Source organism: Bison bison, unplaced genomic scaffold (genome assembly GCF_000754665.1).
Source record: "Bison bison bison isolate TAMUID 2011002044 unplaced genomic scaffold, Bison_UMD1.0 scf7180017864333, whole genome shotgun sequence".
NCBI lineage: Eukaryota > Metazoa > Chordata > Mammalia > Artiodactyla > Bovidae > Bison > Bison bison.
Genome location: NW_011494905.1, coordinates 532,705 through 546,134, shown reverse-complemented (window position 1 = coordinate 546,134; position 13,430 = coordinate 532,705). Strand labels below are relative to the sequence as shown.

Sequence of the window (13,430 nt, the reverse complement as noted above, 5' to 3'; positions counted from 1 at the left end):
AGGGCCTAGCTCAGGCGGCACGTCCCAGGGCCCAGCAGTGCCCGGCCATGGGGTCAGTTTCTCACCTACCCTCAGATGAGACGAGGGCTCTTCAAATCCAACCCAGGAGGCATGACCTGGGTACAAAGCTGTCAGCCTTTGTTCAGTGGTACTGTGACTCGAATAACAAGGAACTCTTGGGACTGATAAATCAGGGAAGGGCTGGAGGAGAGCCGTGCTGGTGTTTACTGGTCCTGGTGTGAACGGGGGCTCGGGTGCGCAGTGAACTAACTGCCTTGGCTCCTTCGAGTATAGACTGAGGAAGGGCAGCAAGCGCTGCATTTTGCTTTGAGATTGTCAAGCTCCTTTGGCTTTGATTTTAGACTCATCATCAAGAAATCAAGAAACCTTCTGATACGGAGCTTGTGGAGTGACATCACTGGCTCTGGACTCAGTTCTGAGTTCGGATGTGTGGTCTACCACTGTGTGTGTCGCCCTGGTTAAATTTTCCTGTGTAAACCTCAGCTTGCTTGTCTGCAGGATGGGGCTGAGACCCTCGTGCGTCTGATTGCTGGTCTTGTACTGTGGCCTTCGTGCACCCCCTGTGCCACCGCCTTGCGGAAGTTCTGTGCTAAGAGTTCAGCTCACATATCTGGGCAGTATGGCACATGTCTGCACTTCGCGTTCTCAGGCACGGGCTCATTTAGTTTTTATCTTATAAAGAAATGGAAGCTGTGAGAGGTGAACTGACTTGCTCAGGATCACAGCCCAGATGTGGCAGAAGCAGGATTTCTTTTCTATTAGCATTTCTATGTAGTTTCTACATGGATTTCCTGGGGGTTGTTCGAGGGGATTAGAAAGGGCCCAGGGTAATGCCTGGCACCTGGAGAGCTGGGGTGTGGACGGTTACTGGGGTGGTAGGAACTGTGGGCGTCGGACCTGGAGCTGGACCGGAGCACTGCTCTACAGCTCTGGGAGCCTGGCCAGCCCTGAGTCTGAGGGGTGGACACCCAGTCTCTGCCTGTGTGGTGTGCTCTCCTGTGGTGGTTGGCTCAATGATGTACAAAGTTCTTGGGCCAAGAAATGTGAAAATCCTGCTCTGGCAGCCTGGACCCTGGCCGAGGAGCACCTGGGCGGCTGGTGGTCTGGATGGAGCCTGCGACGTGGCTGCTTATGGAATAAAGGCAGGGCTGCCCCAGTCAGGGCCTTGACTTTGAGCTAATAGAACTGAACTGTGGCCACAAAGGTTCTGAACGTCCTTTATGACTTGGTAGACGGAGAGTGAGACAGTCAGCAGGCCTGAAGGGCATGAACGGGAGGCATTTATTGTTAGAGACGGCAGATGCTAACACTCAAACGGGCTTCAACACAAACGTGAGGCAAGCGAGGTGCCCCAGCCCCCACAGTGCTTCGCTCCCTCCAGCGCAGGCTTCCTTGATGCTGCAGCCCAGCGACCACTGTCCCTCTGGCAGCAGGAGGCAACGGCACCCCATACTAACCACCGGCAGGAGCAGAGGGGCTGGGGTGGCCATGGACTGGGCTGCTGCCCACAGAGCTCTGCCTGTTCTCCACTCTTGGGGGAGAGTCCAACAGACAAAAACACATATCCTTAAATAACTGGATGCAGGTACATCATGTTCATTTGCTTAATAAGCAAAACAAAATCAGTCTCGTGCCCAGGCTGCAACAACATCGGGAGGGCCAGAGTCTCTGTGGCTGGGGGGCATGGGGTCCTCAGGTAACCCCTCCCCTTGCTGGCCTGTCTCTGGGCTCCAGGCCGAGGAAAGACTTCAGTCCTCAGTCACCGGGGGAGGAATGAGCTGCAGCTGGAAGTTCTCCTTCTGGAAGATGCTGTTGAAGGCGGGGCCACTCTGGGACCCTCCAAATGGCCTGCAGCTCTCGCCACTGCGATTCTGGGAGAGTTCCGTGAGGAGGGCCAGCTGCAGAGGAGAGGACGCAGTCAGCGGGGGCTGGAGGTAAGACTGGGCACGGATCCCACACCTGCATCTGCATCTAGCTAACCACCACGGTGACTGCACATGTTCACATCCTCTGGTAAGGCCTAAATTTCTTCCTTTAACGACGAGGAGGCTGGACATGATAAGTCTCACAGGCATGTCACACTGTGATACTTTCTGAGCCTCCCTCATGCTGTGTACCCTCTGCAGGCACGTGACCCTGTTGCCCAGCTCACTCCAAACTCCCCTCTCTCCTTAGTGGGCTTTCCTCAGAGTGAGTGGTGATCTCTGGCTCTGCGTCCTTGCCTTCATGATCCAGATAGCTCCCGATGGACGCCCCAGCTGCCACTCACGGATGCCACCTTCTCCTCCAGGTGCCCTCCGTGCTCCAGTATCCAGCAGTGACACCCTCCCTGTTACTGGCTCAGTGCTGGGGGACCTGCCAGGGCAGGCAGACTGTTGATCTAGCCCGCTGCCCGCCGGGAAGATTAGGCACAGAGCCTGATGACCTAGCCCCAAGCTGCCCTTGACAGTCAGAGGAGAGAGGGGTGCCACAGCTGAACTTTACCCGCAGGGGCAGCGGCTGTGAGGACTGAGCCGGCACCTACGGCGGGGCAGGCCTCCTGGTGCCAGGACTTCGCACAGCCCCAGGTGACTGCCCCCAGCGCCTTCCAGGCTGCTAGATCCTGCCACCAGGTCTTTCACATGCAATGTGTCTGATCCTCCACAACCACCTTCTGGGGAAAAAAACCCAGAGCTCCGAGAAGTGAAGTAGCTGGTTCACCCCAGGGGTGAGTGGTAGCCTGGGGTTCAAGCTCCGGTCCCCGGGACAGTTTCCGGTCGGCCGGGTGGCCTGCGGCTCTGCCTCCCCTGGAGATGACACCTGTCACCTGCTCTCTTCCCGCCTCCTCCAGGCTGGCTGTCTTCTACTGCCCTCTGACCTCTGATAGGGGTTCTTTCCTCACCTAGGTGACAGTGGCAGGAGGCTTACACGTGTCTGTCCTTTTGTTGAAAACTCACTGCAGAGGCTGTGGTAACTGGGGAGACGTCTGAAGAGCCTTGGTTCACAGTGCCGATTTACCTAAAACACTCCAGCACCTGGCCCTGCTCAGACATGGGACTGTGGTCCGAGGCAGAGTCCCGAACCAGGCTCCCTGCGGGGACTCCCACTGTTGTCGAGCAGGTTACAGAGGCGGGTCCCGTGCTCTGCACAAGCCCCACCCACGCCACTTCCCATCTTCTGTAACCCTCTGGGCTGCCACCAGCCGCTGGCATTCTCTGCATACGATGCCGTAACAGGACAGGCAACAGAGGCTACATAAACACCAAGTTCTTTCACACTCAGACACTGAAGTGAAAGGATCAGTCACAAAAATATTTTTTGTTTTCCACTTCTGTACCTTAAGTGTTCTGGAAATTGACTGGGCCCAAATAGTGGCTCAATAGTGTGAAGCAGAACTTCCTGAGAATCAAAGGCCCAGAAACCCCACTCCTGGGGCAGAGCTGGGCTTAGGCTGGGAAGGGGCAAAGTGAAGCCAGGTCAGTGAACCTCCTGGAAGAAAAGCCTCTGTCCAGACCAGCTCTCAGAGATGGAACACCATTTTCCCTCTGGGCTGCCACCAACCTAGCAGGTGTGTGGGGAATGGGAAAAGGGAGTGCAGCACAAAAACAAGAGCCTAGAGACAGTCTGTGCAAGCTCAAGGAAAGCGTTGGGAAGAAATCTGGCCCGACTAGAATTCAGGTGTGACTGGGGCAAGGAAGAGCTGGTTGAGTATGACTCCACCTGCAGGGGCTGGAGAGCCAGGGAAGTGTTATAAGCCAGGGGGCAACAGGACTTGGGGGCTTGGAGATGGTGCCCTGCACGCAGCAGAATCCCTAGAGAGCGACAGAAGACCTGCAGTGACCTCTGGGAGCTGGAGGGAAAGGAGACCGCCCTATGGAGTGGGTGGGGTGGGAAGGATGAGCCCAGGGTGCCAGCAGGTGACCGGATGACAAAGAATGCCACACAGAGACAGGCAGGGGCAAGGAAGAGCAGGGTGTTGGGGCATGACTGCCAGTAGCCCTCTAAATACGTACTCTTCTTTTACAGTTCCAGGATTCAGTAGTGTTAGGGCTTCTGGAATCAAGACCAGGTTCCCTAGTCTCCACTGCAGTTAGGTCACGTGTCTAAGTACTGGACAAAGAAGGTAAGTGGAAGTGGTGTATACAGTTTCTAGGAACTATCCTTAAATAGAGGGCTTATGAACTTCCTTTTCTTCTCCCTTGCTAACAGGAACGCAGATGTGATGGTTGGAGCTGGGGCAAACATGTTGAACCACGTGAGTATAATCCACATATTAGAGATGATAGAACCACTAAGTAGAAGAAATCGAGAGAGAGATTCATGGAATGTGCCCTGGGATCCCTGCATTTGCAATTCTATCTTGGTTAAGCCACTACAGTTTGGCATTTATCTTTCATGGCCAAAACAAATTCAACCAGTGCAGATGTACAGCAGAGTCTGGGGCTTAGGGCAGATCTGGGAGTCATCAGTAAAAACAAGGCTCCCAGATGAGGGACTGGGCTTAGGCCTGCTTTCTCTGGAGGCAGCACAAACACAGATGCCCTCCTGTGTCCTCAGCCCAGGGTACGTAGGGGACAGAGATCTTTCCACTTCCTCTGCATCCTTTGCCAAGTTCTCAGTGCTCCCCAGGGTCAGGGCTCCACACACCATGACAGGGATGCCAGGGCACCTTACAGACTGAGGAGGAGGCTGGAGTGAGGACCTGGGACATGGCGTTCCCAAAACAGTAATCATAAATAGGGAGATGAACATCTAGATGACCACATGAACATTACCCTGGAACTTCCTCGGTAGAGATGGCAGAGCTGATCAAATGCTTGGATTTGCTGTGGATCCAGAACAGGTTCTGAGGTTGCCTGAGAAATCAGAAACGCTAGGATTAATAACATCCAAGGGCAGCCTCCATGGAACATGATGCCGTGCTTCCTTCACGCGGAAGAAAACCCATGCTACCAGCAATCCATGAGCTACTGTACTGAATATTTATTACAAGTGGTGCACATCCCCACAGGTCCTTAGTGCCAGCTCTAGGCTGACAACCTCCCTAAGGCTTCTCCGTGTAGCCTCAGTGTTTCCATACTTATGAGCTTCCTTTGGGGTGTCGCGGTTCCTCTTTGCCTTTACTATGGAGAATTTAGCTCCACCCAACCTTGCATCCCCACATCCAGCACTGAATACAACCAGCAAAGATGCCCCTTCTTTGTGCTGGTGGTGGGGATATGTTACAAATGAAAAATTATGTCATTTCCCTGCCTTATTGTAAAGCTGATAGCTACCCAAGGGACTGAGATTTTAGTCTGTTTTGGGGAGAGGGAAAGTCTAATTTGCTTCCCCAGCAGTTTTGCCTTGTCCCACTGGTTACTGTGCCAACACCGTGATCCTGCTCTCTGTGGATCCAATCCAGCTCACAGCTGGAGGAAGAAATGGGATCCTGGCAGAGGCCGCTGTAGGCTTTGGAGTCAGAGGTGACCTGAAATACAAGTTCTGACACTAACCTGCTGGGTGACCCTCAGGCAGGTCCCTTCTCTGACTTGTGAGAGAGGAAAATGCTTCCTTATGGGCTTACTGAATATTAAATTAGATGAGATCCTTTATATAAAATGTCTTTTATCTACTTGCCCCCCCCCCCCAATAAGGGCTCAGTATATGCTGGTTTTTATTACTACAATTCAGAGCATCCTCAGTTAAATGATGGTCTGTTTCAACGAGGAAGGTGTCAACATGAGCGCCTATCCCTGAGAGCTGAGCGAGGGCTCTGGGACTTAAGGGCTGCAGATGGGGGTCTGAAGACTTGTTCTGTTTACAGGAAGTCCTGGCAGGAACAGGGGAGGCAGAGAACAAGTAAACACCACTTGGAACTGTTACCATGTACTGAGCCTTTCCTGCGTGCCAGGCCGTGTGTGCTCTTTGTGGATGAGCTCACTGAACCCTCATAACCACTCTAGGAGGAAGGCGTTGCCATGTCTAGCCCTCCCCAGCCCCTAAGGATTTGAACTTTCAAAAGCATTACAGTGTTAAGAGGTTATATAAACTTGTGTCCTAGGAATGACTTTGCTGCTTTTCTTCAAAATTTTCCCACCCTTAGGGGGAAGAATCCTAAGCACTAAGACAGAATGGAAATAAGCACCACCCCTGAATAAACCATGCTCGTGAGTGTGAAACAGCTTCGCAGCTTCATCTTCTGTGAAAGAATGTGTTTCAATATCGAGAGAGCAGCTGCCAGTAAGGACGCTCACAGCACCGGGGCTTGTGGAACCCCGCTGTGCTCTCCTGGAGACCGGCCCAGGCCGCAGGTGCCCAAAGTCTTCCTGACGCTCTCAGTGACATGGGGATGGCGGAGGTTGGCCCGTGGGAATCCCAAGCCAGGCCACCGGGAAGACAGGAGGATAGACCACAGAGGCCCCACTTTTCATTCTAGACTCACACCTCTGGGTCTCCAGACACTTGGAGGGATCACTCTCTATTCTTGAGAACGTTCCAACTAGCCTTGACACTTTAAGAAACACTTCTCAATCTAATTTGGTAGAAAAATGATTCTGTTCTTGGAGAGAAATTGTGTGGAGTATCACACTTCAGTTTATACTAAGTAAGATGCACAGGGGCGTTCCAAGCTAAAGATGATCTGAAGGTTTGAAAAATACTGCAAACCAAGCTCAAACAAGCAAGAAGAAAAACACATAAATACTTTTGAGAGACTTAACAATGGAAAACATGGTCCTGCCCCGATTTTCCACATCCCTCCAGTACTGCTGGCATGAACTGGGGCCAGGACTGGTTATGGACGACACCTGCCTTTCACTGGCCACTCAGCACCTCAGCTGTGGGGCCTGCCATCCCCACAGTCCATATGACAAGGGACCAAACCACCCTGATCTTACTTTTGCCGATTCCATGGTTACTCCATGATAGAGTTTAAACGAGGGTCTAAGTGGAACAAAGTCAGGAATGGACTAGGTAAGGTGGCGCTGGGTGGGGGTGCTAAGGTGGTTGATTAAAAAGAAGGCTGTAAAAGCCAAGCTGGAAAATGATGAAGTGACAAAAGCAGGAAAAAGCTGTCAGGAGATACACGGCTGTGCTGGTTACGAAAATGCAGATGATGAGCCACCGAAGACATGCCCATCGAGCCCTGTGCCGAGAAAACTGTACTGGACACAATTACTAGTTGTCTAGACTTTGCACCAATTGTGTTTTCTGTTTTGCTTCTGTCACAAAGGAACTCAAAGCCAAGTGGTCGGTACAGCTAAGTAGCAGCTGTACAGGACGTGTGGCAACAAGGTTAGGTTTTACATTATTTTCCATAGGCACATGGTTTTTAAAATCTAGATTTCTGCATTTATTTCATCACTGGATGTATTTTGGAAGCCAAATCATTTTGTGAAAGCGAAGGTCATGTGAGATCAGAAGTAGAAAATGCATGTGACACACTCACAGATCACTCTCAATGGTGACAAGCGAAAAGCATTCCTTCTACGATTAGGAACAAGACAAGGATGTCCACTCTCACTACTTTTATTCAACATAGTTTTCAAAGTCCTAGCCATGGCACTCAGAGAAGAAAAAGAAAAGGACTCCAAATTGGAAAAGAAGTAAAGCCCTCATTGTTTGCGGATGATATGATACTATACATAGAAAACCCTAAGGCCGCTACCAGAAAACCACTAGGGTCATCAATGAATCTGGTAAAGTTGCAGGATACAAAATTAACACACAAAAATTTTTGCATTTCTATACACTAACAACAAGATCAGAAAGAGAAATTCAAGAAGAAATTCCATTTACCATTGCATCAAAAAGAATAAAATACCTAGGAATAAACCTACCTGAGGAGGCAAATAACCTCTGCTCAGAAAACTCTAAGACGCTGATAAAAGTACTGAATGGATAACACAAACGGAAAGGTACACCGTGTACTTGGACTGGAAGAGGCAACACTCAATGAATACACTACCCAAGGCAATCTGCAGACTCAGTGCGATCCCTATCAAATTACCAATGGCATTTTCTACAGAACCAGAACAAAATTTTTAATTTGTATGGAAACACAAAAGGCCCTGAATTATTCCTTAAAAAACTAAAAACAGAACTACCATATGATCCAGCAATCCCACCCATGGGCGTTTACCTGGAAAAGACCATAGTTGGAAAAGATACGTGCACCTCAGCGTTCACTGCAGCACTCTAGCTAAGACGTAGAATGTCTAAATGTTCATCAACAGAAGAATGGATAAAGATGTAGTACATGTAACAATGGGATATTATTCAGCTATTAGAACAAACTATACCATCTGCAGCAACATGGATGGACCTAGAGAGTATCATAGTGAAGTAAGCCAGAGAAAGGTAAATGTATCACTCATATATGCAATCTAATTTTAAAAATGGTACAAGTGAACTTACTTACAAAACAGAAATAGACTAACATTTCACAAACAAACTTATGGTCACCAAAGGGAAAATGTGGAAAAGAAACGTGGAAGGGAGGAATAAATTAGGACTTTCAGATTAACGTATACACAGTACTATACATAAAATAGATAACCAACAAGGACCCCTACTGTCCATGGGATCGCAAAGAGTTAGACACAACTTAGTTACTGAGCAACAATAAGAACAAGAAAGACCTACTGCATACAGCACAGGGAATGCTACTCAATATTCTGTAATAACCTGTATGGAAAAGAATCCGAAAAAGAATGAATATATGTAATGAACTCAATCACTTTGCTGTACACCTGAAAGTAACACAACATTGTAAATAAACTGTACTCTAATAAAAGTATAAAATGGTACTGTTAAAAACAGCATCATGCTTTTGCCCCCAGGAAGCACTACATAGTTGATGAGTCTATCCAGGCACAGAATACACTCCTTTGGGAGTTTGCTCACTGAGGCAGCAAGTGTAGGAGTCTCAAATGCTGGTCCAACTCATATTTTCTGATCTAGCTCTTCTTCAGTATGAATGTGCATAAGAACCACACAGATCTCGTTAAAATGCAGATTCTGGTTGGAAGGTGCAGGGTGGGGTCCGAGCCTCCAGGCAACACTTGGAGTAGCACCGCTGACCTGTACCCAGAACCACTCAGCACAGCTGGACTTCCTGTCCTCACCCCGTCCTAAGGGGAGCAGAACCCGCTCAGCTTATGGGCATTTGCCTTCTTCCCGTTCAACTATACCACATCAACCAAACCACCAGCATTTCTCTTTTTCTAAGGTGTCCCAATTAGGTATGTTTTTAACATTCACTGAGTTCACTTCCATCTTAGCAACCCTTAGGTATAATAAGAAAATTTAATGTTTCTGCCACATGGTTTACTGGATTTAATTGCAGGCCCTACACCTACCTACTTTACCATATAAGTTAACACAGGTGTGTAAATTGAGAAGAAAAAGGCTACGAGACCTGCTCAATAGGAATCAAAAATTCACAATCAAGGGTCATAACAAGAGCCTCTACCTTATAAACCCTAGTCCCCCTCTCCTGGAGAGAAAAGCTGGAGTAATAAATAGGTAAGTGTGCACACAAACACATACCCAGAACCATAATTTCAAACATGATATGCCAATGCAGGGTGACTCTTGAGTTCCAGGCTTGTCATCATATTCTGCTCGAGGCCCTTACACTCCTTGGAGATACCTAGGGAAGGGATTTTCCAATGACATCCTTCAGAAACTGAAAAATGTGGTGGTTCCATGGGTGTGAAATAACTAAGGTGACAAGTCCTTTCTGATGAAACAAGCCATCATCCTGAACAACGCAGATACTGAACAAAGGTGCAGGCTGGGGCCACCCTGGAACCCTCTGGAAGCAGAGCTGCTGCAGGATGGGATGCCCTGCTCCTGGCCAGGCCGTGCTGTCTCTGTGGAAGTCTATCTGCGAACAGGTCATCTGAAGAGATAGCAGAGCTATCTGTAGATGTGCCTGGGACCCAGCAGATGCTCACCTGTCTTAAAATCCTGCCTGGAACAAGACAGAGCCTTTAAAAAAAAAAAAAAAAAGGAAGCATTCAGGGAATGACTAATACCTCATGAAGGTGAGGATTTCTATCTGCTTCTCTTTGGGTGCAGCAGTGAGGTGGGGTAAGAAGGAGGGGCAGGACAGGGCCCTGGGAGGGGGCTCGTCCAGAGTCCTCTTCAGCTGGTTTATGCCCCACCCTATGCAGGCTCATCCCCTCTCACCTCCGGGCTTCACGAATGGGGACCAGTTCTCTGGTTCAGGTATTTCTGGGACCTCTGCTATATTAGCACCTGGGGTATAAAGATGAGTCAATCAAGAGGAGCTTAACATCTCATAGATTCTGGGCCATGAGAAATCCATAAGACGATTTCATTTTCTCCAGTGTTGATAAGCAAAGCGTGAGAGATTACTGAGGTATAATAACCATATACGCCATATTTACCAGGGCAGCCGCATTTGAAACAACGCTCTCACATTATCTACATATATCGTCAAAATGTCCCTGAAATTACACCATTCTGGGGTCCAGATTACACTCTTGCACACATGAGACACTCTCTCTGAGCACTTCTGTCAATAAATAAGCAGCCACGTGGCTGGCCCATAACTATACTGTGCTTCCTGTAATTGTCTAGCTGTCTCCCTGTTAGCCTGGGAACTTGAATACCAGAACTACTTCTTACTCATCCTTCATTCCCAGTGCTCTGCAGCCAGAAAATGTTCAACCAACATTTGCTGAACATCCCACATCTTCCTTTACTCTGAGTTGTCCATCTTAGGAATCAGAGCGGGCAGCAGCTTGCTCTCCCTGGCCCATTGTGAAATCACTGGCATTGTCTTCCTATTTCTAAGAACTTGATTTTGTAAAGATTCTTTGTGACTTCTGGCATGTTTATCCTGTATCTCAGTGAAATATCTATTTCGTTTTATTTAATTCACTTTAAGGGGAAGGATTATTTCTCAAATGTCAGAAAATACCAGCCCTTTTAAGAAGGAAGGGAAATCTACCAAACCCGTGGGACTTGGTTAAAAGCCTCTTTCTGTTGTAGCTCTGGCATATCCTGTGCTGGACCCTCCCTCGCATGTCCTGCCCGTGACACTACAGTGGCTGGCAGCCAAAAGCCTGGGCTCTAGAGCCTGCCTGCCTGTGCCCACACCCCAGCATCACCATCACTGGCACCACAATCGCTGGCAAGTTACCTATTCTCTCTGAGCTAGGGTTTCTATGAGCACAGTGAAGACAGCTGCCCCACATAAAGTGGCTGAGAAGATTAAGGAGTACACAGTAGAAGCCTAGGACTTCGCAAGTCCTCACTTAAGTGTTACTAACTGGAGGCACAGGAGGGCCTCCCGGTTTACACACAATACTGGTCATGTGTACCTAGTTCTAACGTGGCCACTGAACACAGAAAGAAAAGAGACGTCAGAGCACAGTGCAGACAAGACTGGCAACTCTGGCAACGAGAGGGATGGGTGGATGCTGCAGGAGAGAGAGAAGGGGCAGTGGGGGGAAGCCTTGAGCAAGAAGCGCCCCGAGGACAGGGCGCTGTCTCCCACTAACGGGGCCTAGCGCTTGGTCCAGCACGGAACAGCTATGAAATGACTATCCTCTGATCAAACCAATGGAGGCGTGGGAAGGGTGAGCAGATTTTCTACTTACATAGTCACTGAGGCGTTTCTCAACCACCTGGAACTTGCAAAGCAGGAAGTGTGACTTCACACAGCCCTGGCTCCACCTGGATTCTGTGATGACTAGTGAGCAGTTCTGGCTGAGTTATTTAGCTTCTCTCAGCTTCATTAGCTGCAAAACACTACTCTCCAGAATTGTGAGGATCACACTGACATGTGGGTCCGGCACCTTTTTGATGGTCAATAAATGGCTGTGACTGCTGTGCCTGTGTTATGTCTGTGCCTGGGGAAAGCATCTGGAAGGCACAGCACTGGACTGAGAAGCTGGGAACTTGAGTGCTAATCCGGCCATAGGTCCCTGTATAACCTGAGCAGGTCCCACTGCTCTGATGGGTCTGTGTTCTGACCTATTGAAGGGCAGTGCTATCAGGGCCACACTGCCATCTGGGTGCCGTGAGACCACAGGCATTCGGGGCACAAAGGCTGAAGGTAGTGGTGTTTACTGAAGCTAATCGGGGATCTTACTGCAGCATTAGAAGCAAACTAAGGCAACCAACTAGGGCGCTGTCACCAAGACCCATGATAGGGCTGAAGAGAAACAGTAGATTCAGCCTAAGATGCTGTACAGAGAAACTGATTTGCTAAATCAGTGCCATGCTCAAAAGAAAAGTGGGAGCGCCAAACGTGAACACAGCCTCAGTCTCTGCTTTACAGTGCTTTATCCTTAAACAAAGCACCAAACCTAGACCATCTAACCCACAGGCACAGAACTGATCAGGAGTGATTCTCCAATTGGAAGAGAAAGAAACTATCTGCTAGAGCAAATTTCTTTCCTCCCATGTAATGAAGTCCAGTAACAAGAGCTGAAAATTAAACTAGCTGAACATGAAGAGGAAGGAGCAATGACAGCCCCGGACATGTCCTTGTAACACTCAGAATTAAAGTAAATCCAGTGGAAAACGAGGCCCTGATGATCTGGGAGAGCCCCAGGGAGAGGGACGCAGGGCAGAGCGAGTGTGCTAGCCCATTTCAAAGCTCAGTGCCTCCCAGATGGGTGGAAGTGAGCACTGTAATTACATCCGCTGCAAGGAAGAAAACACACCAGGGCTTTCAGGATTCACAGGCCTCATAAGCACATCAAGCTTGATACAGGAAACAACTCTGATCGCTGCCACCCCAAAGGCTGAGTTCCTAGGAATATGTATAATAACACCAGGCATTCTGGATACAGAGCCTTCCGAGTCATACATGCAGACAGAGGTACTCATGGGAGACTGAGCTCTGCCTGATCATGTCTTATTCTTCACAATAAACAAGGCCCTGAAATAAAAATCCCAGCATCTCCATTCCTAATTGTCTTCCCACATGAGAAGGCTGAGCCTAGAATGTGAGAGACATCGGCTCTTGGTCTAAATTTGTGATACGATTGTCTCCTCTGCACTCCAGGAGCCTTACTGCTGGCGGTTCTGGAATTTGCTGGTGGAGATGGGGGCAGAGTTGGAGCAGAATGGACGTAATGAGAGCCATATTTCCCACTTTCTCTTGCCTTGGCCTCACTATCAAGTCTGTCTTTATTTCTTATACAGTTAAGACTTTTGCTACCACAACAGTTAGAACTGGACATGGAACAACAGACTGGTTCCAAATAGGAAAAGGAGTATGTCAAGGCTGTATACTGTCACCCTGCTTATTTAACTTCTATGCAGAGTACATCATGAGAAACACTGGACTGGAAGAAACACAAGCTGGTATCAAGATTGCCGGCAGAAACATCAATAACCTCAGATATGCAGATGACACCACCTTTATGGCAGAAAGTGAAGAGGAACTAAAAAGCCTCTTGATG

At 48.9% G+C, this 13,430-nt stretch overlaps 1 protein-coding gene across 3 annotated transcripts in view; it reads right to left on the bottom strand.

The window, feature by feature from the left end:
• Nucleotides 1-1,282: 1,282 nt before the first annotated feature.
• The window catches only part of VPS8 (vacuolar protein sorting 8 homolog (S. cerevisiae)), a 302,860-nt gene continuing 290,712 nt past the window's right edge, over nucleotides 1,283-13,430 (bottom strand). For all 3 annotated transcript variants that reach the window (XM_010853860.1, XM_010853862.1, XM_010853861.1), the window contains 2 exons: nucleotides 4,776-4,856; nucleotides 1,283-1,919 (listed from right to left, as the gene is read on the bottom strand). In XM_010853860.1, coding sequence (XP_010852162.1) covers nucleotides 1,770-1,919; nucleotides 4,776-4,856 — 231 coding nt within the window. In that variant the 3' untranslated portion in view covers nucleotides 1,283-1,769. The remainder of the gene's footprint in view (nucleotides 1,920-4,775; nucleotides 4,857-13,430) is intronic.